The sequence below is a fragment of the Chiloscyllium plagiosum genome, chromosome 17 (assembly GCF_004010195.1).
Source record: "Chiloscyllium plagiosum isolate BGI_BamShark_2017 chromosome 17, ASM401019v2, whole genome shotgun sequence".
Classification (NCBI taxonomy): domain Eukaryota; kingdom Metazoa; phylum Chordata; class Chondrichthyes; order Orectolobiformes; family Hemiscylliidae; genus Chiloscyllium; species Chiloscyllium plagiosum.
In genome coordinates this window covers 39,544,232-39,571,007 of record NC_057726.1, presented here as the reverse complement: position 1 = coordinate 39,571,007, position 26,776 = coordinate 39,544,232, and the positions used below count along the sequence as shown (strand labels likewise).

General features: G+C 40.5%; 1 protein-coding gene across 1 annotated transcript in view; it reads left to right on the top strand.

Moving 5' to 3' along the window:
* Nucleotides 1–26,776, top strand: part of itfg1 (integrin alpha FG-GAP repeat containing 1) — a 238,056-nt gene that overhangs the window by 28,050 nt on the left and 183,230 nt on the right. The window contains exons 5-6 of the mRNA XM_043706920.1: nucleotides 1,456–1,536; nucleotides 18,272–18,366. Of these exons, the coding sequence (XP_043562855.1) occupies nucleotides 1,456–1,536; nucleotides 18,272–18,366 (176 nt within the window). The remainder of the gene's footprint in view (nucleotides 1–1,455; nucleotides 1,537–18,271; nucleotides 18,367–26,776) is intronic.

Below are 26,776 nucleotides of genomic sequence, written 5' to 3'. Positions count from 1 at the left end.
CTTAGACTTTAACTTTATGGATATTAAAAACTTAATCAGCATATGACGCTTGGGGACTGGTAGCAATTTAAATCCGTAACTCCTGAGAATGTTTAAGGCAAAAGTGAAGACTGCAGATGCTGGAGATCAGAGTCAAGATTAGAGTGGTGCTGGAAAAGCACAGCAGGTCAGGCAGCATCTGTGGAGTAGGAAAATTGATGTTTCAGGCAAAAGCCCGAAATGTTGATTTTTTTTTTTCCTGCTGTGCTTTTCCAGCACACCACTTTAATCCTGGGAATTTTTGCCTTGATGAAAGTAAAGCATATTTGTTACCACCTTAGACTTTAACTTTATGGATATTAAAAACTTAATCAGCATATGACGCTTGGGGACTGGTAGCAATTTAAATCCGAGTGGATGCTGGTAAAATTATGTTACCATTTAAAACGTTTTCAATTACAGCACTAACTTGAATGCATTTGTGGAATTGAGGAAAGATTTGATTAAATAGAAGCCTGTATGAAATGACATGATGTATGTTCATATACATAATTACAATATTCATATTGTGATTGTATTGCATATAAATTTGAAATGCAGAGGGGGAAGATACTTCAGTTTTCAAACTTAACTGGATTACTGGTTCTTGATTTTCTTTGAAGGGGAAGTAATTTTTCAGACTATATTTTTTGTTTTGCTTGTGGCAATGCATTGTGAAGCCAAACTATTCATGCAGATCTCTAATATAAATGCAGTGTGCCTGTATCATAACATGTTTCAGCAATTGTTTTTGTGTTCTGTTTTTGAGTTTGCTGGCTATTTTATTAAATTTATGATATTTTTTAGTCTATAATTCCACAAGTTGCAAATTCAGTTAGTGGAATGTTGCAGATAAAATTCATCCACTATTTTCAGAAAATAAGAAATAGTGAATTGGAAGGTTTGAGCACTGCTTAAATTCAATACCAAAAATAGCTTTTAGTTATTATTCTCAGAGTTACACCAATTGGTACTGATATTCCGTATGATATAGGTTGTTTTTTTTTTAAAACTGGCCACAGTACCCAACTGCCTGAGAGGCGTTGTATAAGGTGTTTGCCTTAAAGCTATTGAAGTTCAGACAGTGGTAAGTTTCAACAGTGAGTGTGATCATTTTGCTATCAAGGCTATTTAGGGATATGAAAGCAACATGGATAAATGGTGATCTGATGCAGATCGGTCATGATCTAATTAAACGGTAAAACAAACCTGAGGGAATAAATAATTCTGTTTGTGTTCCTGTTTTCATGTTTACTTTCTTTAAAAATAGCGTTTTCTCCTTTTTCTGATGTACACAGTTTTCCTGCTCTGCAGTACAATTGTGATGAAGTATGAAAGGTGTTGCGTTTTTCAATGTTTTACTTAATTTGATTGAAAGTCTTGATTATCTGATCCCTTAAATTCTGTTTGGCTAAAGTCATATTTATTCCCTTTCAGTTTTAATGGTGATATGATACCCGACATATTTGGAACCATCAAAGGGAACACAAAGCCACAGATATGCTCATTGATTGGAAGGTAGGCACTGGCATTCACACTGCATTCCATACAAGTAATTATGTTTAAAATACATTTAGCTAGGTTTCAGCTCCAACCATCTGAATTTTTTTTGTAGTAGAAGCAAATATCTGTTTGTACCCTTTTTAGTTCTGTCAATTTGAATAAATCAATGCAGAATATCCTTTCATTGTTAACGTGTACTCCATTCGTAGAAGTACGGTAAAAAGTTTTTACAACATCTGCCTCATTATGGCGACACCTTAGGTACAAGTACCTAGGTACATTCTTGGATGGAGCAGTGGAATAAAAGTAATTGCATTGCTTTACAGAGTTGAAAAATAAGTGTAAAAATAGGACATCATTTAAAGGGTTGACATTAAGGTAGGAAATTTCGATCGATATTTTCATTGTAGTAGCTCAGCGCAGGGCCTCCACATGTGGTCTGACTGCCTGTGAACGACCCCAGTCCAACAGCTGTCCCCGCTCATCACCAAGCCCTGTCCGCTCCATACTGGTACTCAGCTGCTCCAAGGTAAGTTCCAGGACTGCCTCTCCTCCTCCGGGCTCTGTCCAGGAGTTGCTGCCTGTGTGCTGCTCCAAGGCTGCTTCCCCATGCGCTGCTCTGGAGATCGCAGGCCCCGGTAACTTGCTGCCAGTACTAAGGGAAGAAAAGAAGAAGAAAAGAGTGGAAAACACAAGGGAAGAAAGAGTACAGGTGAGCAGAAGAGCTCCAGCAGAAGCATCCTACTCTGCCGCCATCTTGATGTTGCAATTACGTTCCACATGAAGGAGTTAATTATTGAGCTGCTAATGGAATTCTGTCATCTGAATAAACCATGTCACTTCTACAAAATATAAATATTTACAAAACCCACATAGTAGCTGAAGCGTTTGAATGTACTTTATGTTGTCTGAATTATTAGAGTAAATTAAAATTACTATTTGAGTAAGTAAATAGCATGATCACTTTAGGGGAAAAAAGTCATACACACACTTGTTCATTAATTTGAGCATAACCTATTTCCAGACTGCATTCCAGTGTCAGCCCTTCTGTTTCTGAATGCTTTGGTTAGAGGATTACTCATTCTTGTTGGTTCTGTTTAAAGATCCAGAAGGCAACCCATGCCTGATGAAATGTCAAGTATCAGGAATGTGTGCTGAAAACCACGCCTGCCCTTCCTATCAAGCACCCCATACACCCCTTTTTTTATGGACTCCAACGCCTGACCTTTATTCCATTCTTTATCACCTGTCGCCTAAGTCACTCCACAGTCTTGCATCACAGGGTGCATTACCAACTGCTACTACCACTTCCTAATGGCACTGGATGGGACACTGCATAGATCATACGTGTGATGATGCTGCTCCTTTAAACAAGGTTATGTTATCCTTGGTTTTTTTTTTCCCCAGAGGGTTTGTAAACACTGAATTCAGGAGGTCCAGGTTTGAAGGGTTTTAGGACCAGTTTGATTATAGCTAACAAATACTGACTTGGGCAAAAGGCTTTCAAGGTTTTTAAAAAGCACTTCGTGTCATAGAGATGTACACCACAGAAACAGATCCTTCGATCCAACGCATTTATGCTGAGCCAGATATCCCAACTTAATCTCGTCCCACTTGCCAGCATCTGGCTCATATCCCTCCAAACACTTCCAATTAATGTACCCATCCAGATGTCTTTTAAATGTTGCAATTGTACCAGCCTCCTCCACTTCTACTGGCAGCTCATTGTGAAAAAGTTGCCCCTTAGATCTCTTCTTTATCTTTCCCGTCTCACCCCAAACCTATGCCCTCTAGTTTTATTCTATCCATGCCCCTCATGATTTTATACACCTCTATAACATCACCCCTCAGCCTCTGACGTTCCAGGGAAAACAGCCCTAGCCTATTCAACCTGTCCCTATAGCTCAAATCCTCCAACCCTAGCAACGTCCTTATAAATCTTTTCTGAACCCTTTCAAGTTTCACCACAACTTTCTAATAGGAAGGAAACCAGAATTGCACGCAGTATTCGAACAGTGGCCTGACCAATGTCCTGTACAGCCGCAACATGACCTTCCAACTCCTGGACTCAATACTCTAACCAATAAAGGAAAGCATACCAGATGCCTTCTTCACTACCCTATCTACCTGCGACTCCACTTTGAAGGAGCTGTGAACCTGCCCTCCAAGGTCTCTTTGTTCAGCAACACTCCCGAGGACCTTGCCATTAAGTGTATAAGTCCTGCTAAGATTTGCTTTCCCAAAATGCAGCACCTCGCATTTATCTAAATTAAACTCCATCTACCACTCAGCCCATTGGTCCATCTGATGAAGATTCCATTGTGATCTGAGGTAACCTCCTTCGCTATCCACTACACCTCCAATTTTGGGGTTATCTGCAGACTTAGTAACCATGCCTCTAATGCTCTCATCCAAGTCATTTATATAAACGATGAAAAGTAGTGGACCTAGCTTGTACAATGAAAGGAGAGTGGCCAGTTCTCCCAGCTTACCTTTTCTCTTCGTTGATTTGGTTTTAGCAGGTGGTCAGTAGTGAAGCTGCTGGACCTAAATAAGCAAGTCCATGCTGATCCACCCTCTGACATCTCTCCCGTAAGAACTTGTGTTGGATGTTTCCTTTCTTTTGCAAAAGTGTGTTTATGGGGATTGTTGCAAGTATTTTAAACAGCATCATTAAGTTGGGAAAATTTGTTGGGTTTTCAGATAGGTTAAGTTATTCAGTATTCTGTTCTCTTGTCTGTATTTCATTTGATAATCTTGCAAATAAATTCTGGTTTGTTTAAAAGCCAAACCAGTTGGGACAGCTGCATCACTCCAGGCATATCCACTCACACCTGCTTAAAACAACTAGCAAAGTTAGGGTCTGGGCTACTTGAAACGTTTTGAGGCGGTTTGGCCTGTTCCATAACACACACGACCCAGAGACTGATCCATGTACCTTTTTTAAATTTGTATCTTCTCCTGACATTCTGTTCTAATGCGTGTGTGTATGTTAAACGTCCATGCATTTAATAACTCATAAACTTTTGTTAAAACAAGAAAATCTGATTAAATTATTCCTTTTAAAAGCATAAATTCATTTAGTATGGGAGAATGATATCCACAAGGGAAAATATTTTATTTTAATTCACCTAGTTGCAACCAACTAAGAAACTGACCAAATAAACAAGGGGAGCCAGTTCACTGTCCTTGGCATGGATCTAAACAATTTGGAAAGTCCTAACAAATTGGGGAAGCTTGCTGGAAACTGGACATAGTAGCTGGCAAGTGTTAAGTAACATTTGCCTTGCACATATGAATGATTGTTTGGTTAGATTTTGTTAGAAATAATCATGTGTTGATGTTCAATGGCATTACCATAATTGAATCTCCCATTATCTGAAACCTGGGAGTTACTATTTACCAGAAACTGATGTGGTATTTATACAGTGAGTCCATATCTACAAGAGCAGGTCTGAGGCTAGGAATACTGCAGCAAGTGAATTTTCTCCTGCCACCCAAACCTTGTCCACTATCTACAAGACGCAAGTCAGAAATTGCCAAGATGAATGCAGCTCCAACACTACTCAAGAAATTTGACACTATTTGGACAAAGTCTGTTTAATTGACAAAAATTTCCTCCCTCCTTCGCCAATGCACAGTAGCAGCACGATATACAATGTAGAAGATGCACTGCATAAATTCTCCAAGGTTCCTTAGACAGCACCTTCAGAAGTTACTATCCATACAACAGAAATAGCAGATCCCATCAATAAGTTACTTTCCAAGCCATTCATAATCTATCTTGAAAGTATATCACCGTTTCTTTGCTGTCGTTGGGTTAAAATCCTGGAGCCCCCTAATGATGTTGTGGACAGAGGTCCAAAACGGCAGCTCACCATCACATTTTTCAGGGCAATGTATGATGGGTATTCATTGCCGATCTAGCCAGTAACTCCATTATCCTCTGAATAAAGAAATTAGCAGCCTGCAACCTGACTAAAATCACTGACATTCAGCAGTTATTGACATTCTAAGAAATAGTCACATTATTGGATTTTATACTTCCTGCTACTTAATATTGAACAAAATACAGTCATAGAGTTGTACAGCATGGAAACAGACCTTTCGGTCCAACCCATCCGTGCCAACCAGATATCCCAATGCAATCTAATCCCACCTTCCAGCATCCGGCGCATATCCCTCCAAACCCTTCCTATTCATATACCCATCCAAATGCCTCTTAAATGTTGCAATTGTACCAGCCTCCACCACTTCCTCTGGCAGCTCATTCCATACACGTACCACCCTCTGCTTGAAAAAGTTGCCCCTTAGGTCTCTTTTATGTCTTTCCCCTCTCACCCTAAACCTATGCCCTCAGGTTCTGGACTCCTCAACCCCAGGGCAAAGACTTTGCCTCATTTATCCTATCCATGCCCCTCATAAACCTCTATAAGGTCACCCCTCAGCCTCTGTTCCAGGGAAAATAGCCCCAGGCTGTTCAGCCTCTCTCTATAGCTCAAATCCTCAACCCTGGCAACATCCTTGTGAATCTTTTCTGAACCCTTTCAAGTTTCACTACAACTTTCTGATAGGAAGGAGACCAGAATTGCACGCAATATTCTAACAGTGGCCTGATCAATGTCCTGTACAGCTGCAACATGACCTCCCAACTCCTGTACTCAATATTCTGACCAATAAAGAAAAGCATACCAAATGCCGCCTTCTACACCTCCAATTTTGGTGTCTTCTGCAAACTTAGTAACTGTACCTCCCTATGCTCTCATCCAAATCATTTATGTAAATGACAAAAAGTAGAGGGCCCTGCACCGATCCTTGTGGCACTCCACTGGTCACAGTATTCCAATCTGAAAAACAACCCTCCACCACCACCCTCTGTCTTCTACCTTTGTGCCAGTTCTGTATCCAAATGGCTCGTTCTCCCTGTATTCCATGAGATCTAACCTTGCTAATCAGTCTCCCATGGGGAACCTTGTTGAACGCCTTGCTGAAGTCCATATAGGTCACATGAAATTTGCAGTGCTTTAAGTAAATAGGCTTATTTGCATGTTTTTATGCTTGCTTTTAACATTTATCTGCTTCACTAAAATACTTTAGGAATTCGAAAGCTGTATTTTGGTCTGACTTGATACATGAATCTCTTATTCCATCAAACAAATGAAAGAACAAGAGTTTTGCCGATTTGTATTATTCACTAATTTTTAATATAATTATGTCCGTTCCTGATTGCTCACCCACAGATAGGAACTTGACATTCAGAAATTAATTGTAACATTTTGCAGCACCACCACAGTTTTAAAACAAAAATAGGAAACATTTAGATCACTGCAGGAAGACTGCATTTCCTGAGATGTCTTATTTTAAGATGAGATAATGAAATAAATCTCCTTGCTTAGGTGGCACTAAAAGGTCTTGTGCCATTTTTAGAAAAAGGGCAAAGGATTTGTCATGCAAGAAGAAAGTGAGGGCTGCAGATGCTGGAGATCACAGCTGAAAATGTGTTGCTGGAAAAGCGCAGCAGGTCAGGCAGCATCCAAGGAACAGGAGAATCGATGTTTCGGGCATAAGCCCTTCTTCAGGAAGGGCTCATTCCTGAAGAAGGACTTATGCCCGAAACGTCGATTTTCCTGTTCCTTGGATGCTGCCTGACCTGCTGCGCTTTTCCAGCAACACATTTTCAGCATTTGTCATGCAATCCAGGCCAATATTTAACCTTCAATCAAACTATACAAACTGATTATTTATCTGATTGCTGTTTACAGGACTTTTGTGCATGCAAATTAAATGTGGATTTTCTAATGCTGGAAAAGCAATTATACCTCAAAATATTTCCTTTACTATGAGTTATTTAGTAAATCCTGAGAACATAAGGTGGGTGTATAGTATTTTCCTTTATCTTTCCTTTTCTGAGACTGACAGATCATAAATAAAATGCAGTTCACCATTAAAGATATGAATGATCTTTATTCCTTCATGTGTTAAACATCTGTAAAGGATGTAAGCACCAATTCAGTAATGATGACAATGTTGTTGGACAAAGCAAATGGCAAATTACAACTTGTATAGTTTCTCCAAAGGATTTGATTCACAATAATAGCAGGAACTCTGATTCATGTTGATGCAGTGTGCTGTAGCGAAGTAAGAAGATCAACTTTGTTTTGATACAGTGATACTATTGGAATATAACGAAAAAAAACCCTTCTCCTTCAAGATGCAATATTGAGCCCTACTTTTAAAATGTTAGTATGCTGTTACACGTCAGAACTTAATGAAGGTCAAAGCTGTTAAGCAGAAAACTTTCTATTTGGAATAGATTTATCAATAAGAGGTCAAAAACATCACTTTCCCCACATTACACAGGTTCTGTGGAAATGGTCTTCATTTGTAGCACTGTTTTATTTCTGGATACCTTAAATTAGCAAATATGTATTGCTTATGAAGATCAGACAGAATGATAGCTGACTTGGCTGACAAAATAAACTGGGTTTGTATTCACAAGTTTATAATGTTGGCCAGTAATCTAATTAAGTTCTTTTATAAGGATTTTTATTGCGCATGGAGAAATTGTTTGGTGATGGAATCCAAAACAAGAAGACACATAGATTAGGGCCAGGCCATTTAGGAGTAAGGTCAAGGATTACATTTTTCATACGTAGTATCATTTGTAAAATTTAGTTACTTTGTTTGATCAACAGGTCATCAGTATAAGTGGTAAATAAGAATGTATATTTGTGTAGTACTTAGATGACTTCAGGAAATCATATAAGTTCCCAGATAGGGAAATATAGCAACCCTTGCAAGGTCCCAGAAATAGATACCTATCGAATAATCATAATAGTTAACTTAATGTTTATTGATAAATGTTGCCCTGGAAAACCCCTCTCCTCCTCCTCAAACAGAGCGAGTGATTCTTTTATTGTCTACATGACAGAATCTTGGCTTAATATTTCATCAAGATGATGGTGCCTCTTACACTGCAAAATTACAACTGTCCTGCATTAGGATTTCAACTGACACAGGCTCAGTTCTTGCCATGGGTGCAAGCCTTATTCCCTGATTCAAGTATGAATACGTAATCATTTAGCCAAGGCTGACGCCTGTTGATACTTTTGTGATCCCAGCTGTACAATACTGAACAGTGAATCTTTGTTATTTTGTTAAAGAATAAAGTGCATGGAAGATCCAAGGGTAAGAAAAGATGCAGCAGGCTTAAATTGAAACATCAAAAGTATCTTCATTACATAAATTTGAACAAAACAAAGATAAGCATTAATCACTAAATAGATACACTGATCACAAAAGATAACTCTTTTAAATTATATTATTTTGTAATTAAATGCGGCTTCACCTCCTTAAGAACATTTACGTCCCACATAAGTTAGTGGACAGCTGTGACCAAATGCACCACAACAGTTTAAATGGCTGACAATCACAGCAGGTCAGGCAGCATCCATGGAGAAAAAGCAAGTTAACATTTCGGGTCTGGATTCTCTTCTGTAGAGCTCTGAAGAGTCATCTAGTCTTGAAACATTAGTTTGTTTTCTCTCCACGGATGCTGCCTGATCCGCTGTAATCTCCAGAATGTTTGTTTTCAGGATCATCCAGATATTTGAGGCTCTGGATTATCAAATTTCAATAAACCTCTGTGTCCATCGCAAGGGGTTCCAAATCCTCACTTTGCAAAATCTAGCCTCATGGTCATTCTAGCTTGGAATGCCTCAAAGACTGCTAACACTGTAGCAGTTTTAAAAAAAAAGATGTTGTGCTGACCTTTCGTCCTGCTCTAAGATCAAACTAACCTCCATACCCTTCATTTGACTATCTTCCATGTGCTTATCCAAGAGTTGCTTAAATGTCCCTAATGTATCTGACTCTACTACTACTGCTGGCCATGCATTCCATGCACCCACACTCTGTGTGGTTCTTTTTCTTCTTCCAGCATAAAATTTCTCCATAGCTCCTACATGGGTGCCAATGCCCAAGTGCAGGCATAGTTGTTAGACTAGTAACCCAGGCATCCAGGTAATGTTCTGGGGATCTGGGTTCAAATCCCATTGGAATTTAATAAAATTGTGGAGTTTGAAGTATAATGATAACAACAGGACAACATTGTTGCAAACCAAGTGAGTTTTTACTAAAAATGGCCTACATCTGACTCCAGAGCCACACAATGTGATTGCTTTCTGAAACGAGATGGATCATCTGACATAAACGAAAACTCTGAATATGATGATGGAAAACACCGCCCTGTCAACCCTGAAAAATCTTCCTTCTGAAATTAGTGCCAAAATTGGAAGAGCTGTCTTTCAGGCTGGTCAAGACATAGTCATACTTATGGAATCATACCTTACATATCATGTTTGAGAGAAGGCCATCACCATTCCTGGATATGTCCTCCTCCCAGTAGCAGTAGTGGTGACACAGTTGAGAAAGAACTGCCTAGCAGTTCTCAATATTGATTCCTCTTTTCCAGAGATGCCCTGTATCCTAAATGCTAATTTTCTGCCAATTTCACTGCACCTAAGATCAGGAAATGGTTGGGGCCACTGCCTACTGTAAGATCGATGGACTGTGATGATATTCCGTCAATGGTACTGAAGATTTCTGCTCCAGACCTTGCTGCTGTCCTATAGAAACAGTACCAGTATTACTATGACAGTGGCATCTGCCCAAGAATTTAGAAAATTTCCCAGGTATTTCATATACATATATAAAGTGGGACAAACTAATATGGCCAATTTACTGTCTTTTCAGTTTACTCTCAATCATTAAAATATTGGAAGGTGCCATCAGACAGCACTTGCTTAGCAATAGCCTACTCGATTTAGGTTCTGCTGGGGTCACTCAACTTCTGACCTTATAGCCTTGGTTCAAATTTGGACAATGGAGCTAAATTCCAACTATAAGTTTAAAGTGATTTTGACACCAAGACCACATTGGAGTGTGTGTGAAATGTAATCATTTCAGCATGCTGTCTTCTAATTTTGATTACTTTTAATGCCATGATTAAAATGTTGAATTAGGAATAATCTTTCACTTTTTAATATTTTAAAAAAAAGGATTGTTTTCGGCACTCCCATTCACATGCCGTCCTGATTTAAACTTCTAATATATTCTTTCTTGCACAGTGAATTATGATCCTAGAACTCCCTACCCAACCAAAGTCTGAAAATCACTTCACTACAGGACTAAGGTAGTTCAAAAAGGATTAATGCTACTTCTCAAAGGCAGTTAATAATCGACAGTGAATGCTGACTTTACCAGCACGTCCACATCCTGAGAAGTCTCACTATTGTATAGTTAGCTTTAACATCTGTTCTTGAGAAAATATTAGTGTCTATTATAAAGGATCCATTTGCAGAGCATTTAGAAACACATTATATGATCAATCAGGCTCAGCATGGCTTCATGAAGGGAAAGCAAGCCTGACAAATGTACTAAAATTCTTTCAAGTGGTAACAAACAGGATAAGAAAAGGTAACGCAGTATGTGAGATATATTTGGATTTTTAAGACATTTGATATGGTGCCAAATATTAGATTACTTAAGATAAGAGCTCGTGGTTTTGGAGCTAGTATATTAGCATGGACAGAAGGTTGCCTAAATAATTGATGACAGATGGGATAAGCAGACCATTTTCAAGTTGACAACCTGTAAGTCGTGGAATGCTATAAAGGATCAATGCTGAGGCCATAATTATTTATGGTATATATTAATAACATGGATGAGAAAAGTGAATGTACTGCAGTCAAGTTTGCATCAACGTCACCACTTGTCTTTCCACCTAATTTTGTGTCATTTGCAAAGAATCTGCAGAGATATAGACAAGTTATGTGAATGTACAAAAACTTGGCAGATGGAAAGTAATGTGGGAAAATGTAAGGTAAGACACTTCAACAGGAAGAACCGAATCACTGGATATTATTTAAATAACTAAAGACTGTTAGAGCACAGGGATTTGGGAGTCCTTGTGAAATTATCACAAAAAGCGAGCATCAATGCATGCTTCAGTCAACTACAGTGGGCAGTAGGGAAGTCAAATGAAATATTGGTTAATATTTAAAAGAGGATGAAGTATAAAATTAGAGAGATCTTACTAAAATTACACAAGTCAGACCACAGCTAGAATACTGTGAAGAGTTTGAGCCATTACTTAGGGAAAGAGATGCTGGCATTGGAGACAGTTCAGGTAAGGTTTGTTAGGCTGGTTCTAAGTTGAAAGGGAATGACTTATAGATAGGATGGGCTTTTACTTTGTTGGAATTTAGAACAATGAGAGGCAGCCTTATTGAAACATACAAGGAGGTTGGACAGATTATCTTTGAAGAGATCATTTCCTTCTAGGCCTCTTTCTCCTCCTAGGGCTGTTGCGGCTAAGTCATTCAATGTACTCAAAGCTGACAGACTCCAATCTATAATCTGTAAAAGAATCAAGGTTTTGGGGGAAAAAGGCAGGAAAGTGGAGCTGAGAGTTATCAGGTCAGCTGTGATCTCACTGAATGGAGCAGATTTGGTGGGCGAAATGGCCACCCTGTGTTCCTGTGTCTTGTGATCTTATCTCCTCCATTATGAGAAGACTAACTTTGTGGAATAACCTCTCTGGCATACAAGTGTGAACTGAAACTTCGTGTCACTTATCATTTTAATTCCTCGCTTTGATCCACTCTAACTTTTCTCCTGCCACAGTGTTCAAATGAAGTTCAATGCCACAATGAGCTTAGTGATCTCTTGATCTCCCATGTTGGCCATGATTAAGCTCATCAGCCTGTACCTTCCCTATGAAAAGCCCAGGCCCCCTCATAATGGCAAAACAATGCAGGGTGGACAGCCAAACGCTACCTGGACCAAAGCATCATCACTGTCGAACCCCCAACCTGGACAAATCTGGCAAATACAATCCTCTAGTGGAAGCCTGCCACATTTACCCCAATTGGAGAGGGGAAAGTGCCAGTGATGCAGCAACATCTGGCCAGCCAGAGTAAGGAAGGCCAAGAGGAGCAGCCCCACTAAGCAGTGACCCAAGCATATTCTGGAGGCAATGGCAGCCAGCAGGAAGATGCTACAGACCCTTACATAAATTCTACCCAAAAACAGGTAACAGATCTATGGGCACCCTGGAGCCCATTATTCAAATGTAGACTAGTACAGACACTAGGCAACCCACCCACCTCAACACTGGATCCACTCCATCATGTGAGCATTTTTAATAAAGAGTGAACAAGTCTGACTGTGGAAACTACAGGAGAATCTCCCTGCTGTCAACCATTGGAAAAGTCATTGTCAAGGCCCTCCTCAACTGTCTCCTCTCTGTAGCTAAGGCATTGTTGCTGGAATCGCAGTGTGACTTCCGGCTACTGCGGGGCACCAAGGACATGATTTTTACCATGCAACAGCTACATGAGAAATACAGGGAAAATAACCTCCCCTGCATGCGACCTTCTTCAACTTTACAAAGACCTTTGACACCATCAACTGGGAAGCATTATGGAGCATCATTCTCCTCTTTGGCTGCACCACAAAGTTTGTCACCATCCTTAGCCTGCTCCACAACGACATGGAAATTGTAATGATGAATGGCTCCATCATTGACCCATTCCTCGGTCAGACCAGCGTCAAGCAGGGCTGCATCATCACTCCAATACAGTTCTTGATGTACCTCGCTGTAATACCTCATCTCGCCATCATCAAGCTCCCCACTGGAGTGGAACTAACTCACAGAACCAGTGGGAAGTTATTCAACCTCTGTCATCTTTAAATCAAAACCAAAGTCATTCCAACTAATGTCATCAAGCTGCAGTAGATGGATGATGCTTGCATATGTGCAAACTCTGAAGACTATCTCCAGATAATTGTTAGCACCTTTTTATGGAGGTATTTGAGAGCATGGACATCTGCACGATGCCGATCCTCCACCAACGTTTCTGATATTATGGAGCAAACCTCTGATTATCAAGATCCACAGGAAGGCCTTTGAGAATGGTGGCAACTTCCAATACTTGGGGAGTGTCATGTCGACCAGAACAGATATTGGTGAAGAGATTAATGTGTGCTAGATGTGCCTACGCAGCCTTCAGCCACCTGAGGATATGGATGTTCGAGAATACGAGAACAACATTCGATTTAATACCAAGTTCATGATATATAGAGCTGTAGTGGTTCCTGTCCTCCTATATTGTTGAGATGTGGACTATCTGTAGCAAACACTTTAAGGCATTGGAGCAGTGCCACCAACATTGCCTGCGCAAGATCCTGTAAATCTGTTGGGAAGACAGGTGCACAAGCACCCATGTCCTTGATCAGGCTAACATTCCCAGCGTTGAGGCACTGAATAATGCTTGATTGGCCATGATGGACTGGGCACGTCGAACACATCACTGACACGAGACTCCCTAAGTGCATGCTGTACTGCCAGCTCCGAAATGGCGGGCAAGCCTCAGGTGGACAGAGGAAATGCTTCAGGGATTCCAACAGCTCTCACTGGCAAAGTGCAGCATTCCCATCAACACCTGGGAATCACGAGCCCAAGACCGCCTGAAGTATAGGACAGTCTGGGAAGGCATCAAGCACCTTGAGACTTATCATTGGGGAAATAGCGGAAGCCAGGTGAAAACAGCATGAGGAGGTGCTGCCACAGTAATGCCCCATCCACTCCTACCCACAACCACATTTTGCCCCAAATGTGGCAAGGTCTGTGGAAGCCACATCAGACTGTACAGCCACTTACAGACTCACCCCAAGGGTGAAAGAAAGTGAGGACTGCAGATGCTGGAGATCAGAGCTGAAAAGTGTGTTGCTAGAAAAGGGCAGCAGGTCAAGCAGCATCCAAGGAGCAAGAGAATCGACGTTTCGGGCATAAGCCTGGGTGTTCTGAAGAAGGGCTTATGCCCGAAACGTGGATTCTCCTGCTCCTTGGATGCTGCCTGACCTGCTGCGCTTTTCCAGCAACAAATTTTTCAGCAAGGGTGAAAGTCATCTTGTCTGTGAGGGACTGCCGATGAAATGAAATCTATATTTTCCGATGGCTTGTGAAACGAGCGGCACAATTATAATAGCTCTTTTAAGTTATGGCACGTTGTCAAGGAAGGCCCTCAACAACCTAATTCCAGTTGTAACATTGGTCCCCATGTAACTCAGTGCTGCACAAAAAAATTGGTTTCACGTTCCTGAAAATCATGATCTTAAACAAATTTAAGTGATACCTTTGTAATATAAAACTGAATATGGCTGTGAATAAGATGATTTTGTTCAGACTCCACTTAATCCTTGAGCGATCATATACCAGTCTGAGTTAAAGTCACAGTTACCTTTAAACCTATTGAGGTGTTGGAGAAAGAGATACTGGTGTGAGTACTGTACAAGTATTGCTGTTGGATACATGTATAAGGGATGTTGTTTGTTCTTTTTGCAACTTGTAAAAGAGGGCTTTGAGTTTAATAGGAGTATAATTTTACTGTATATTACTGTGTACTTATAAGTAAAATAGTTTATTATATTTTATCTCATTTGGTTTGCTTGATAGACATCAGTTTGATTGTTAGAACAAATTCTCCGACAATACATGCTGCTTCTATCTCCATGAGAGACCAGCTCATTAATATCAAACCAAAGAAAACTGTGATTCATCATGCTAGATTTATATCTAGGGTCTGATTTGTCCAGTAAAAACATCAGCTGGGCTCATAACAATATCCAGGTGCCACCTGTGGGTCAGGATCATGGGAAATGGTTGGCTGTTCAATTGCCTCCAGTTTAGAACAAAGAACATTGAACAGTACAGCACAGTACAGGCCCTATGGCTTCAATGTTGTGCCAATCTTTTATCCTAGTCTAAAATCAGACTAATCTACTTGGTACCACCCTCATGAACCTCTCCCACCTGTCTACCTTCCTTCCCACATATCTGCTCCATGTTCCGCTCTGACCAATTACCATTACCTCCCACGTGAGTCCAATTATCGCCTTCCTAGCTACCATGCCCCCAGCCCCCATTCCTGATGAAGGGCTTATGCCCGAAAAATCGACTCTCCTGCTCCTCAAATGCTGCCTGACCTGCTGTGCTTTTCCAGCGCCACTCCTTTTGACTACTGTCTTTCATGCATCGATCCAAGAGTTGCTGAAATGTCCCTAATTTATCTGCCACTACTAACATTGCTGACAGTGCATTCCACACATCCATTACTATCTGTATAAAGAGCCTACCTCTAACATCTATTCTAAACCTTCCACCAATCACCTTAAATTTATGCCCCCTTGTGATAGCCATTTCCGCCCTGGGTAAAAGTCTCTAGCCATCCACTGTATCATCTTATACACTGCTTTCAATCACTTCTCATCCTTCTTTCCTCCAACAAGAAAATTCCTAGCTCCTTTAACCTTTCTTCATAAGACAGGCCCTCCAGTCCAGGCAGCACCCTGGTAAATCTCTTCTGCTCAGTCTCTGAAGCTTCTACATCCTTCCTACAATGAGACGATCTGAACTGAACACTATTCCAATTGTGGTCTAAGCAGGGCTCTATAGAGCTGCAGCATAACCTCGCGGCTCTTACTCAATCCCCTTGCTAATGAAAGCCAACACACCATCTGCCTTCTTGACAACCCTATCAACTTGGGTGGCAGTTTTGAAGGATCTATGGACATGGACCCCAAGTTCTTCTCCACACTGCCAAGAATCCTGCCTTTAACCCTGTATTCTACATTCAAATTCGAACTTCCAAAGTGAATCACTTCACACTTTTCCAAGTTGAATTCTATCTGTTACTTACAAGCCCAGTTCTGCATCCTATCAATGTCCCATTGCAAGCTATAACAGTCCTTCACACTATTGACCAGTCCACCAACTTTCATGTCATTAGCAAACTTACTAACCCACCCTCCCACTTCCTCATCCAAATCTTTTGATAAGGAAACCTTATCAAAAGCCTTGCTAAAATCCATGTACACCACATCCACTGCTCTGCCTTCATCGTGTGTTTTGTCACACCCTCAAAGAATTCAGTAAGGTTTGTGAGACATGACCTGCCCCCTCAAAACTATGCTGACTATTTATAATCAAACTATAGTCTTCCAAGTAATAATAAATCCTGTCTCTCAGAATCCTCTCTAATACTTTATCCACCACAGACATGAGACTGACTGGTCTGTAATTCCCAGGATTATCCCTATTCCCTTTCTTGAACAAGGAAATAACATTTGCCACCCTCCAATCATCTGGCAGTACTCCAGTGGACAGTGAGGATGCAAACACCGTCGCTAAAGGTGCAGCAATCTCTTCCCTTGCATCCTGTAGTAACCTTGGGTATATCCCATCTGGCCCAGGGGATTTATCTATCCTCATCAACTTTAAAATTTTCAGCACATCCTCCTTTTTAACATCAACCTATTCGAGCATATCAATCTGTTTCACGCTGTCCTCACAAACATCAAGGTCCCCCTCAGTAGTGAATACTGAAGTCAAGTATTCATTGAGGACCTCCCCTACTACCACCCATTCCAGGTGCAATTTCCCTCCATGATCCCTGATCAGCCCTACCCTCACTCTGGCCATCCTCTTGTTCCTCACATTAGTGTAGAATGCCTTAGGGCTTTCCTTTTAATCCTACCTGCTAAAGTTTTTCATGCCCCCTTCAGTTCCTTCCTGGCTACCTTGTACCCCACTACAGCCCTATCTGATCCTTGCCGCCTCAACTTTAAATAAGTTTTCTTCCCAGTCACCGCCCATTTTAATTCCTCTTCCCACTCTCTTTCTGACATGACCACCCTTGGCCTCCTCCATTGCCACAATGAATCGAACTGCAAATTGGAGGAAAAACACCTCATCTCCCACTTCCAAGTAATAATAAATCCTGTCTCTCAGAATCCTCTCTAATACTTTATCCTACAGCCCAGAGGACTCAACATACAATAGCCTCCCTTCCCCACCCCACCCCATGACTCCCTTCACAGCCCCTCCCCTTCCCTTCCATTCCTCTCAGCCACCTACCAGATTCATCTCTCCCATTGACCAACCAGATTGTACACTCTACCTGTCTGTTTCTCCACCTTGCCACCCCCCCACTTCCTTTATCTGCAGCTCCCTTTACACCTTCCCTTAATCCTGAAGAATGGTTACACCGACAACATTAACTTCTCCACCTCCTGATGCTGCCTGACTAGCTGTGTTCTTCCAGCCTCCTGCTTGTCTCCCTCCTGCTAGTCTAACTCCTGCTTCCTCTTGCCCAGATGTTCCACAACCCATGTCACCCAAGGTTCTTTCAACTTATTGTCCCTTCCTTGCCTCAATGGAATAAACCTGTCCAGCACTATAAGCAATTGGTCCCAAAACAACCTCCACATTTCTGCTGTGTGGGTTGTACCAGGCAGCAAGATATTGGCTGCTTCTCTTCCTTTCCCTCTTCTGCTGCCACCTTTTAGACATTACCAGAATATAACGAGGAATATGATGAGCCTAGATTCTGGCTTCAGTCTATTGTTACTGTGTTGTGCCTGTCAGAGGAAACATAACAATTGATTTCCCATTGTCCCTTAATGCTTTCAAAATGAATAAACCTGAGAATTGTCTCTTCTGCATTGTAGAACAATCCATAAATATTTCCGTCTTACTCATTAACTTCAAACTGAAAACCATAAATGAAGACTGAAGCTATTATTTACATTACTGACCTCTTCTATTCAGTTTTCTCACTGCTGATTCACGCACATCCCAACATAGGTGCTGCCATGTCATAACTTTGAAAACTTTTTTCCCCCCCAGAAATCAAACATGGTATTCTGCTTTGGACTCCGATGTTCAAATGTATGTACCTCATTCTCATGCTTTCATTGACCTGAATAAAGACTTCACTGCAGGTAAGATCGCTGAACTCTGTTGATTAACAAAAAAACAAAATGTATGAATTGTGATAACATAATATTTTGTGGGAAAAGTTTCAACGCTGTAGAATTTAACAGAAATGTTTAATAAGGCTGGATATATCAGTCACTGCAAAGCATTTCCAATATTAGCACATTACTGTATTACTTGGGGCTTGTTTCAAAATAACTATGTAATACTGATAGTGTACCCTGAAACTCTTTGCAGGAAAAGGTATAAATTTAATCTTCAATAATAGCTCATTTCATCTCTCCCTGTTCCCTCTTGTTTCTTGGAGATGTTGCTAGCTACCTCGCTTCCTTTCCCTCTCCCACTGCAACTGCACAGACATTATCGGAATCTAGCAAGAAATATGAAAAGCCTAGATTCTGGCTACAGTCTTAATCTGTCATTACTCTGTTGTATTTATCATTACTAAGCATAATAGCTGATTTCCTGTTGTTCCTTTCGGTTAAAATTGTTTCATACCGGCACAGAATCTCTCATTCTGGAGCAAAGATATCTGTATGTACTTAAAAGTAAGCCTATCCCATGTACGTAAATATTTTTTCTCCATAGCATAAGTATTATCCTGGCTGACTGATGTAGAGTGGAGCTTGCATGCTCTCTAAGTATGTGATCTGCCATGTCTTTTACTCACTTTTTAAATTATCAAATAAGGTGAAGTTCACAACAAATAAAAGCATACATGACATTCTGTGGTGCTTTAAGTGAATAAATAGGAAGTGAAGGCTCGTGTAGAGGATGAAAAAAATCAAGAAATTAGGCCGTTTCGTTGCTAATTTGAATCAGTTCAATCAAAATAAAACAAGGAGAAAGTGAGGACTGCAGATGCTGGAGATCAGAGTCGAGAGGGTGTTGCTGAAAAAGCACAGCAGATCAGGCAGCATCCAAGGACCAGGAGAATCGATGTTTTGGACATAAGCCCTTCATCAGGCATGAGGCTTGTGGGCTGGGTGTTGAGATATAAGTGGGGTGTGGCTGCGGGGAAGGTAGCTGAGAATGCAATAGGTAGATGAAGGTGGGGATGAAGGTGATAGGCCAGAGAGGGGGTGGAGCAGATAGATGGGAAAGACGATGGACAGGTCAAGAGGCCGCATTACAGAGAGACCATTCCCTCCGTGACTCCCTTGTCAGATCCATGCCCCCCAACCAGCCCTCACCCCACTCATGGCACTTTCCGCTGCCAATGCAGAAAGTGCAAAGGCTGTGCCCACACCTCTGCCCTCACCTCCATCTGAGGCCCCAAAGGATCCTTTCACATCCGACAGAAATTTACCTGTGCCTCCATAAGTACCATCGATTGAATCCATTGCACCCGATGTGGTCTCCTCTGCATCGGGGAGACAGGACGTCACCTTGCAGATCATTTCAGAGAACATCTCTGGGACATTCGCACCAACCAACACCATCGCCCATGGCTGAACATGTCAACTCCCCTCCCACTCCACCAAGGGCAGGCAGGTCCTGAGCCGCCTCCATCGCCAAATATTAACCACCTGACGCTTGGAGGAAGAATGCCTCATCTTCTGCCTTGGGACTGTGCAACCACTTGGGATTAATGTGGATTTCACCAGTTCCCTCATTTCCCCTCCCGCCACCTTATCCCAGTCCCAGGCCTCCAACTCGGCACCGCCTTTTTGACTTGTCTATCTTTCCCATCTATCCGTTCCACAGTCCCCTTCAACCTATCAACTTCTGCCCCACCTTCATCTACCTCTGGCATTTTCATCTACCTTCTCATCCCCCCAGCCACACATCCCTCCCATTTATCTCTCAACCCCCAACCCACAAGCCTCATCCCTGAAGAAGGGCTTATGCCCGAAACGTCGATTCTCCTGCTACTCGGGTGCTGCCTGACCTGCTGTGATTTTCCAGCACCACACTCAACTCAAACAAAAACAAGTCAGGTTACTGTTGAGCTGGGGCAGTTAACGGAGTTGAGTAAGATACTGAATTGGATGAAGTGTTAGGTTTAGATTGCCGGGCTCAAGATTCAGTTGAGCTATTGAAGTTGATCAAACTGGAACATTAGTTTTCTAGAAAGTGTTTTTATTTGTTAAAAAGGAAACCATGTTTAAAAAATATAGAAGCTGCAATCATTTGTAAAATTAGCATGTGTCAGTTAGCATGCTGCCTGTTCATTGCAATATTGCAACAAACCTACAGAAAATAAGCATTAATCCCATGAACCTTAATAATGCTGCCAAGATATACCCTTTTAATATTGAATATGATTGCTATTGAGTTGAACCTTTATAAAGTGTAATATATTGATATCATACTTAGTAATTATCACTGACTTTTAAAATTTGTGTTTTTGTTGTTTAGCATACTACGGTGCGTTAGCAAATCTTGGCTGAAGCTGCAGTAGTTGTTCTGCAGCACTAGTCTCGGTAGCCCTAGTTTTTAGGAAAGGGAGGAACATTGCAAGGTTCTTGAGCATTATCCAGTAATCCTCATTGGAAGTAAATATTAAGTGAAGACAGGTTTGTCTCTCAGTTGACTCTGCAGTAATGAGTAGTTACCACTGGAAACAATATAGTAAAGAAAATGTTTGCTTTCAAGGACCTTATAGAATCTTTAATTATTTGTAAGAATGATAGAAAGGGAGTTTTGAGAGTTTTGTCAATTATAAGGCAATAAAGTATCATTTTCTTGTGAAATAAGAAATACTGCTGAGACCTGGTGCTGTTGACCTGGAAACTGTAGAAATAGAAAAAGTCAAGAAAGAAGTCACATGGCTTGCAGTCACAAAGGAGAGCTCCACACCGATAAACTGGGAAAGAGTTCACTGCTCTTGCAACTGCACAAGAGATGTGAAGAAAAAGTAGACTGGCGGAAAGAGGAACACGCAGTTCTTGAGAGGAGAAACAGGAAATCACTCAAAGATGTGAGAATTCTTTGTTTGACAAAAAAAGTGTCGGAAGTGTTCAGAGGTATTCTGTGAGTAGAGAAGGTCTAACAACTGAAAAGCTGTGTGAATAGCTCAGGTGCTAAAAAGCTGGACGTTTTCCCAGAAGTGTCCAGACTGGGGTGATACTGGTTGATTAGTTGAAAAGGGATTCTGGGAAGTTAAACAATTTCAAAGCATAATCGGTGCTCCCTACTTTTTGAGAATACAGCAATGTGATATTCATAAAGTACAATATAAATAGTGTCTAGTCATCCAGAGGCAAGATTATTGCTCTGGAAGCAAGGGTTCAAATCCTACAAAGCAACCTCTGGAATGAAATTCAATTAATAAATCTTGGATTGAAAACAAGTCTCAATCTTAGTGACCATGACAATTGTTATTAATTATAAAAATCAATCTAGTTCATTAAAATCCACAGGGAAGGAAATATATTATTTTTACCTGATTTGGCCTACATATTGCGATGTAAGGTATGTGAACTCATACACGAGTATCATTTATCTTAACATTTGGATTTTAACTCGGGCATGTGGGTTTTACTATGTGTGCTTAAAGGGGTTTAATAACTAACTTTTCAACATTCAGGACCTATAATTTTCGATCGTGCCAAAGAGCAACTGCCTTGGAGCCCGGGAGTGATAACATGACCTTTTGTATTGAGAATTTTATGATCGGAGATTGCAAATATTGAAAAGCATTGGCTTGCATTTAGTTTAAAAGAATCAGTGAATTTTGTTTGGGAAAAACCATAGATTGAGAAGTTTTTGGCATCAGTTTTCAGAAAAAAACAGGCTGGGTTAGATGTAAGAACAGCTAACCTTCGAGAAAGGATTTGGTTCAGAACGGTGAGGAATAGTTGACCTTAGTGTAAAGATTTTAGTTTGAAAACTTTAGACTGTAAATGTTTGGTTAGAGCCCTGGAGTTATTTGAAACTTAATTAAGTTTGAGCTCAGTTATGTAAATAATCAAGAGCAAAGCTATCAAACTCTTAAACCAGAAAGTAAAAGAAATAGTTAATATGTGACAGCAAAGACAGATCTCTGGCATTTGATGACTGTAAAATTATTTCATTGGAATGATGCATTTTTTTTCTGCCATGTTTTTAAAGTCTTTCAAGCTGTGTTATATACAAATAGGTTGGTTTGATTTAATTTATTCTTCATTTCTTTTGCACGTTAAGCTTCTGTTTTATTGTTTAAATCCAAATCATCAAAACACTCTGCTTATGTTTCGGTGAAAGGCCACTACCTTAAATTTAAAGAAGACATGATCTGACATGTCCAGTGGGGCTGGGATCATGATGGCATGATCCAGATTAGCTGCAAGATATTTGATTCTCAATTGCCTCTAAAATGGCCTTTCCAGCCATTTCCATTCAAGGGTACTAGGAATGGATGAAAAATGTTGGCCTTACTAAATCCCATGAAAGAATAAAGAAGAGTTAAATGATTAGGTCTGTTAATCGAAGGAGAGAGGGTTAATAGAAATGTGCCTTACCATGTCTGTCTTGTGAATCTGAGGTGAAAGCTGTTGCCAGATAGCTTTCTGACTTCCCCAATATAAACCAAAAGCACATTGTGGCAGTACATAGCTGTGTAAATTCCATGCATGCTGAAGGGAAATTATTGTAGTTATGTGAAGTAATGCATTTTGGGAGGACTAACAGAACAAACAAGTAGATGATGAATGATGGAACACTCAGACGTACACAGTATCAGAGGGACCTTGGTCTGCATGTCCATATGTCCTTGAAGGTATCAGGAGAGATGGATCAAGTGGTTAAGAAGGCATGTGGCTTAATTGCCTATATCAGTTGAGGCACTGAGTACAACTGTAGGGAGGTTATGTTGGAGTTGTATAAGGTGATGGCCCACACTTGGAACTCTGTGGGCAGTTCTGATCGCCAGGCCATTAAGAAGGATATGGTTTCACTTGAGAGGCTACAGAGGAGATTCACTAGGGTGTTGCCTGGGCTGGAATGTTTAAGCTATGAAGAGAAACTATATAGTCTTGGGTCATTTTCCTGAGTGCTGAGAAAGCGGAGAGCAGATCTAATTTTTTTTAAAAATTCACTCACTGGGTGAGTGTGTCACTACCGAGGCCAGCATGACTGAACTATACAAAATCATGATGGGCATCGATTGGGTAGATAGGAGAAAAAAAAGCTCTTGGTAGAGGGATCACTTATACAGGGAAATATATTAGTAAAATCAGACATAGTAAAAGGCAAGAAGTTTAGAGGGAATTTAAGGGGTTTTTTTTCATCTCGAATGTGGCAGTTATCTGGAACTCGCTGCCTGAAAAGCTGGTAGAGGCTAGAACCAGCACAAAATTTAGATTAGATTAGATTCCCGACAGTATGGAAACAGGCCCTTTTGCCCAACAAGTCCACACCTACCATCTGAAGAGTAACCCACCAGACCAATTCCCCTACCCTGTATTTACCCCTGACTAATGCACCTAACGCTATTGGCAATTTAGCATGGTCAATTCACCTGACCTGCACATCTTTGGATTGTGAGAGGAAACCGGAGTATCCGAAGGAAAACCATTTAAGAAGTATTTGGCTGACCACTTGAAGTGCCATAGCATATATGTCTACAGGCCAAGTACTGGAAAAGGAACTAGTATAGATAGGTGATTGATGACAGGTGTGGACATGATGATCCTAACGGCCTGTTTCTGTGCTGTACAACTCGAGTCTATGACTTTTTAAAAATTGAGTATTGAAAAAGAAATTTACCTTTTTTTTCTTTTTGATTGCCTGTATAATTTGCCTGTTAATTTATACTCCATTTGCGTAGGTTCTGATTAATGTTACGTAAAAGTTACAAATAAATGAAATTTTTGGTTTTGATTTTTGGTACCTCCAATGTAGTTTGTAACCGTAATTACTTCTAAAATATGCCAAAAGATGACTAGTGCACATGGAATCATAACCCATCAAAACAAACCTTCAGAGGGGAAGTGAAGATTGTTAGCAGGGAAAGAAGAAAGCTTAGAAATAAACATATTTTATCAACTAATGTTCTGTCAACTATGTCTATGTTAAGAACTTTTGATTCTGAGAAGAGGGAGCTTAATTATTGGATATCTGTTTAAGTAGTGATGTGGTTTTCCTTTGGTAGATATTCCTTTCCACCATCATCATCCTATTCTACCAAATACGAAAAGTGTAAAACAGAGGCTTTGAGGTTGCATTAACATGAATATCCACATTTTTGGAGCTAAATCTTTGTGATAATGAAATTTATGATGTGTTTCTAATGATACTTTGCATTTGCATGCAAAGATAATTGGAAATAAATGAAGAATTGGTTAATGAGTAACTTCAAGTTGTTTTAATCCGATATTAGCAGAAATATTACCTTCTTCCACATGGTTTCAAATGCATTCATTTTTGTCTCTGAATGCTCCTTAGCTCAAATTGTCAGTGCATTTTCAGTGTAACGTTATCTCTGTTCAGGGAATTAAACATGCAACTGTTAATTGGGTAGAAATATAGTACTGGTTGTAGACCTCATTTTAACATTGCAAACAATTAGAATTTAATGTCAGGAAAGCTATCTTATGATAAACAAATACATTTCTTGTTCCTGATATTCCTCCTAACTGGTATTGGATTTTTGGGGAGAAAAATTGCCTGCAAAGGCAATGTTAGAAAACTGAACATTTTGCTTAACATGGAAGTCCCTGCCAAGGTTTTCACTGGGATTTGTAGCTGTATAGTGCAGAATTTCATGAAGTTGAAATCCTACAAACTGTGAAATAAATTCACAAAATACAATTGTGTTCTCAATTCTTTAATTGTTTTACACCCTGCATTTGTTAACCATTTGAAAGCATCAAGGCTGTTTTAAAGCAACGTTGCGATCTATCACTTGTTTATCAGGACTTCTACAGGCATTCTAAATTAACTACCAAAATGTTTAATTGCAAGTGGTGGTAGAAAAGCTAAATTGGTGCTTATTCTGCAATATAGTATGTGCACCTTTACATGGGGAAAGTGAGGACTGCAGATGCTGGAAATCAGAGCTGAAAAGTGTGTTGCTGGAAGAGTGCTGGTCAGACAGCATCTGAGGAGCAGTAGAGTCAATGTTTGGGACAAGGGCTTATGCCCAAAACGTCGACTGTCCTGCTCCTCGGATGCTGCCTGGCCAGCTGTGCTTTTCCAGCATCATACTTTTTGACGCTTGCACCTTTACGTGAATAATTGTAGCCGGAAGACAGAAATTGTTCTAATTTATGTGAAATGGATGATACAAAGCTTTAAGATGTAAAAGAACTGCAGGAACACAAGTCTTAATTTCTTATTTTCTGCATCTCCCCTTGATTCCTCCTTGGTCTTATGTTTTACAATTGTTCATTTGACACCAAGTCCTGGAAGAATTACAACCTCAGTCCAACAATACCAAAACCGTCATATCTTTGTAACCTTCCAAAGGCTAGCTTAAGCTTACTTTAAAATAATTCTGTTTTTGATTCTGCTTGCTATGCACAAAGAATATTCCTTTTCCAGGCAGCCTGTGGGCCACAGTATGGCCCACTAAAGGCATGCACCTGGTTCATGCATGAGGGAAACAGGTCTGTAATTGAAGGAGCAGCGAGTCGCTTAAAATGAGTGGTTTCACTGAGGAGCTGTGATTTTGCAGGACTAGGAGAGCTACAGGAAACACATCCTGGGAAAGGAGGGTAAGGAGAGGCAGACCATCATAGAGGGAGTCAAGCTGTTAGATTCTGATTTAGGTGAAGATGAATGAATTGGAGGGTTGAGTTTGAGTGGAGACTAGTAAATTGGAGGCTGGGAATTAGGTGACAGTGAGTGAGAAAATGGGTTGTGTTTAGCAATTGGACAGTATGGAAGGCTGGGTGAGTTTGTGATTGGCTGAGTAGATGGTTGAATGTGCCTGACTTAGTCATATTTAAACATCCCTTCCTCCCCAGTCCTACCCAACAACCCCAAAATCAGTTGAAACAGAAAGAAATTCCAGGCTGAAATGTAATCTGTTTCTGATACCAGTTTTTGAGTGCATTCTATCAAGGCCAGCTCAGAGATTCTGTTGGCAGGGGTGAACAGATGTCCGTTTCAGTCAAACCTAACTCTATGGCTCATCCTGGTCCCCAGATCCTTCAGTGATGTTCAGGGCTTGGGCCCAGCCTGTCCCTTTCTTGATCTCCTCAACCAAGAAAGATAAAGAGAAATTATTAGTTAGCTTAGTGTGGTTTCTGTTCTTCGTTTCGGTTTTATTGTCTTGGCATCATTTTTGCTAAAATATGTGTTTACTCTTGTGCCAAGCTTTATCTTTCTGAAATTTGTTGAACAGCTGGCCAAGAGAAAAAATGTTGGTCATCCTCCTGTGCGTGAAGTTTGGACAACCCCGCTGTAAAGAATCTCCAGATGTTTGTGTGTGCAGCATGCAATGTGGGAATTGAAGCTTCACTGCCACACAGCAGACATTGCTTGGGT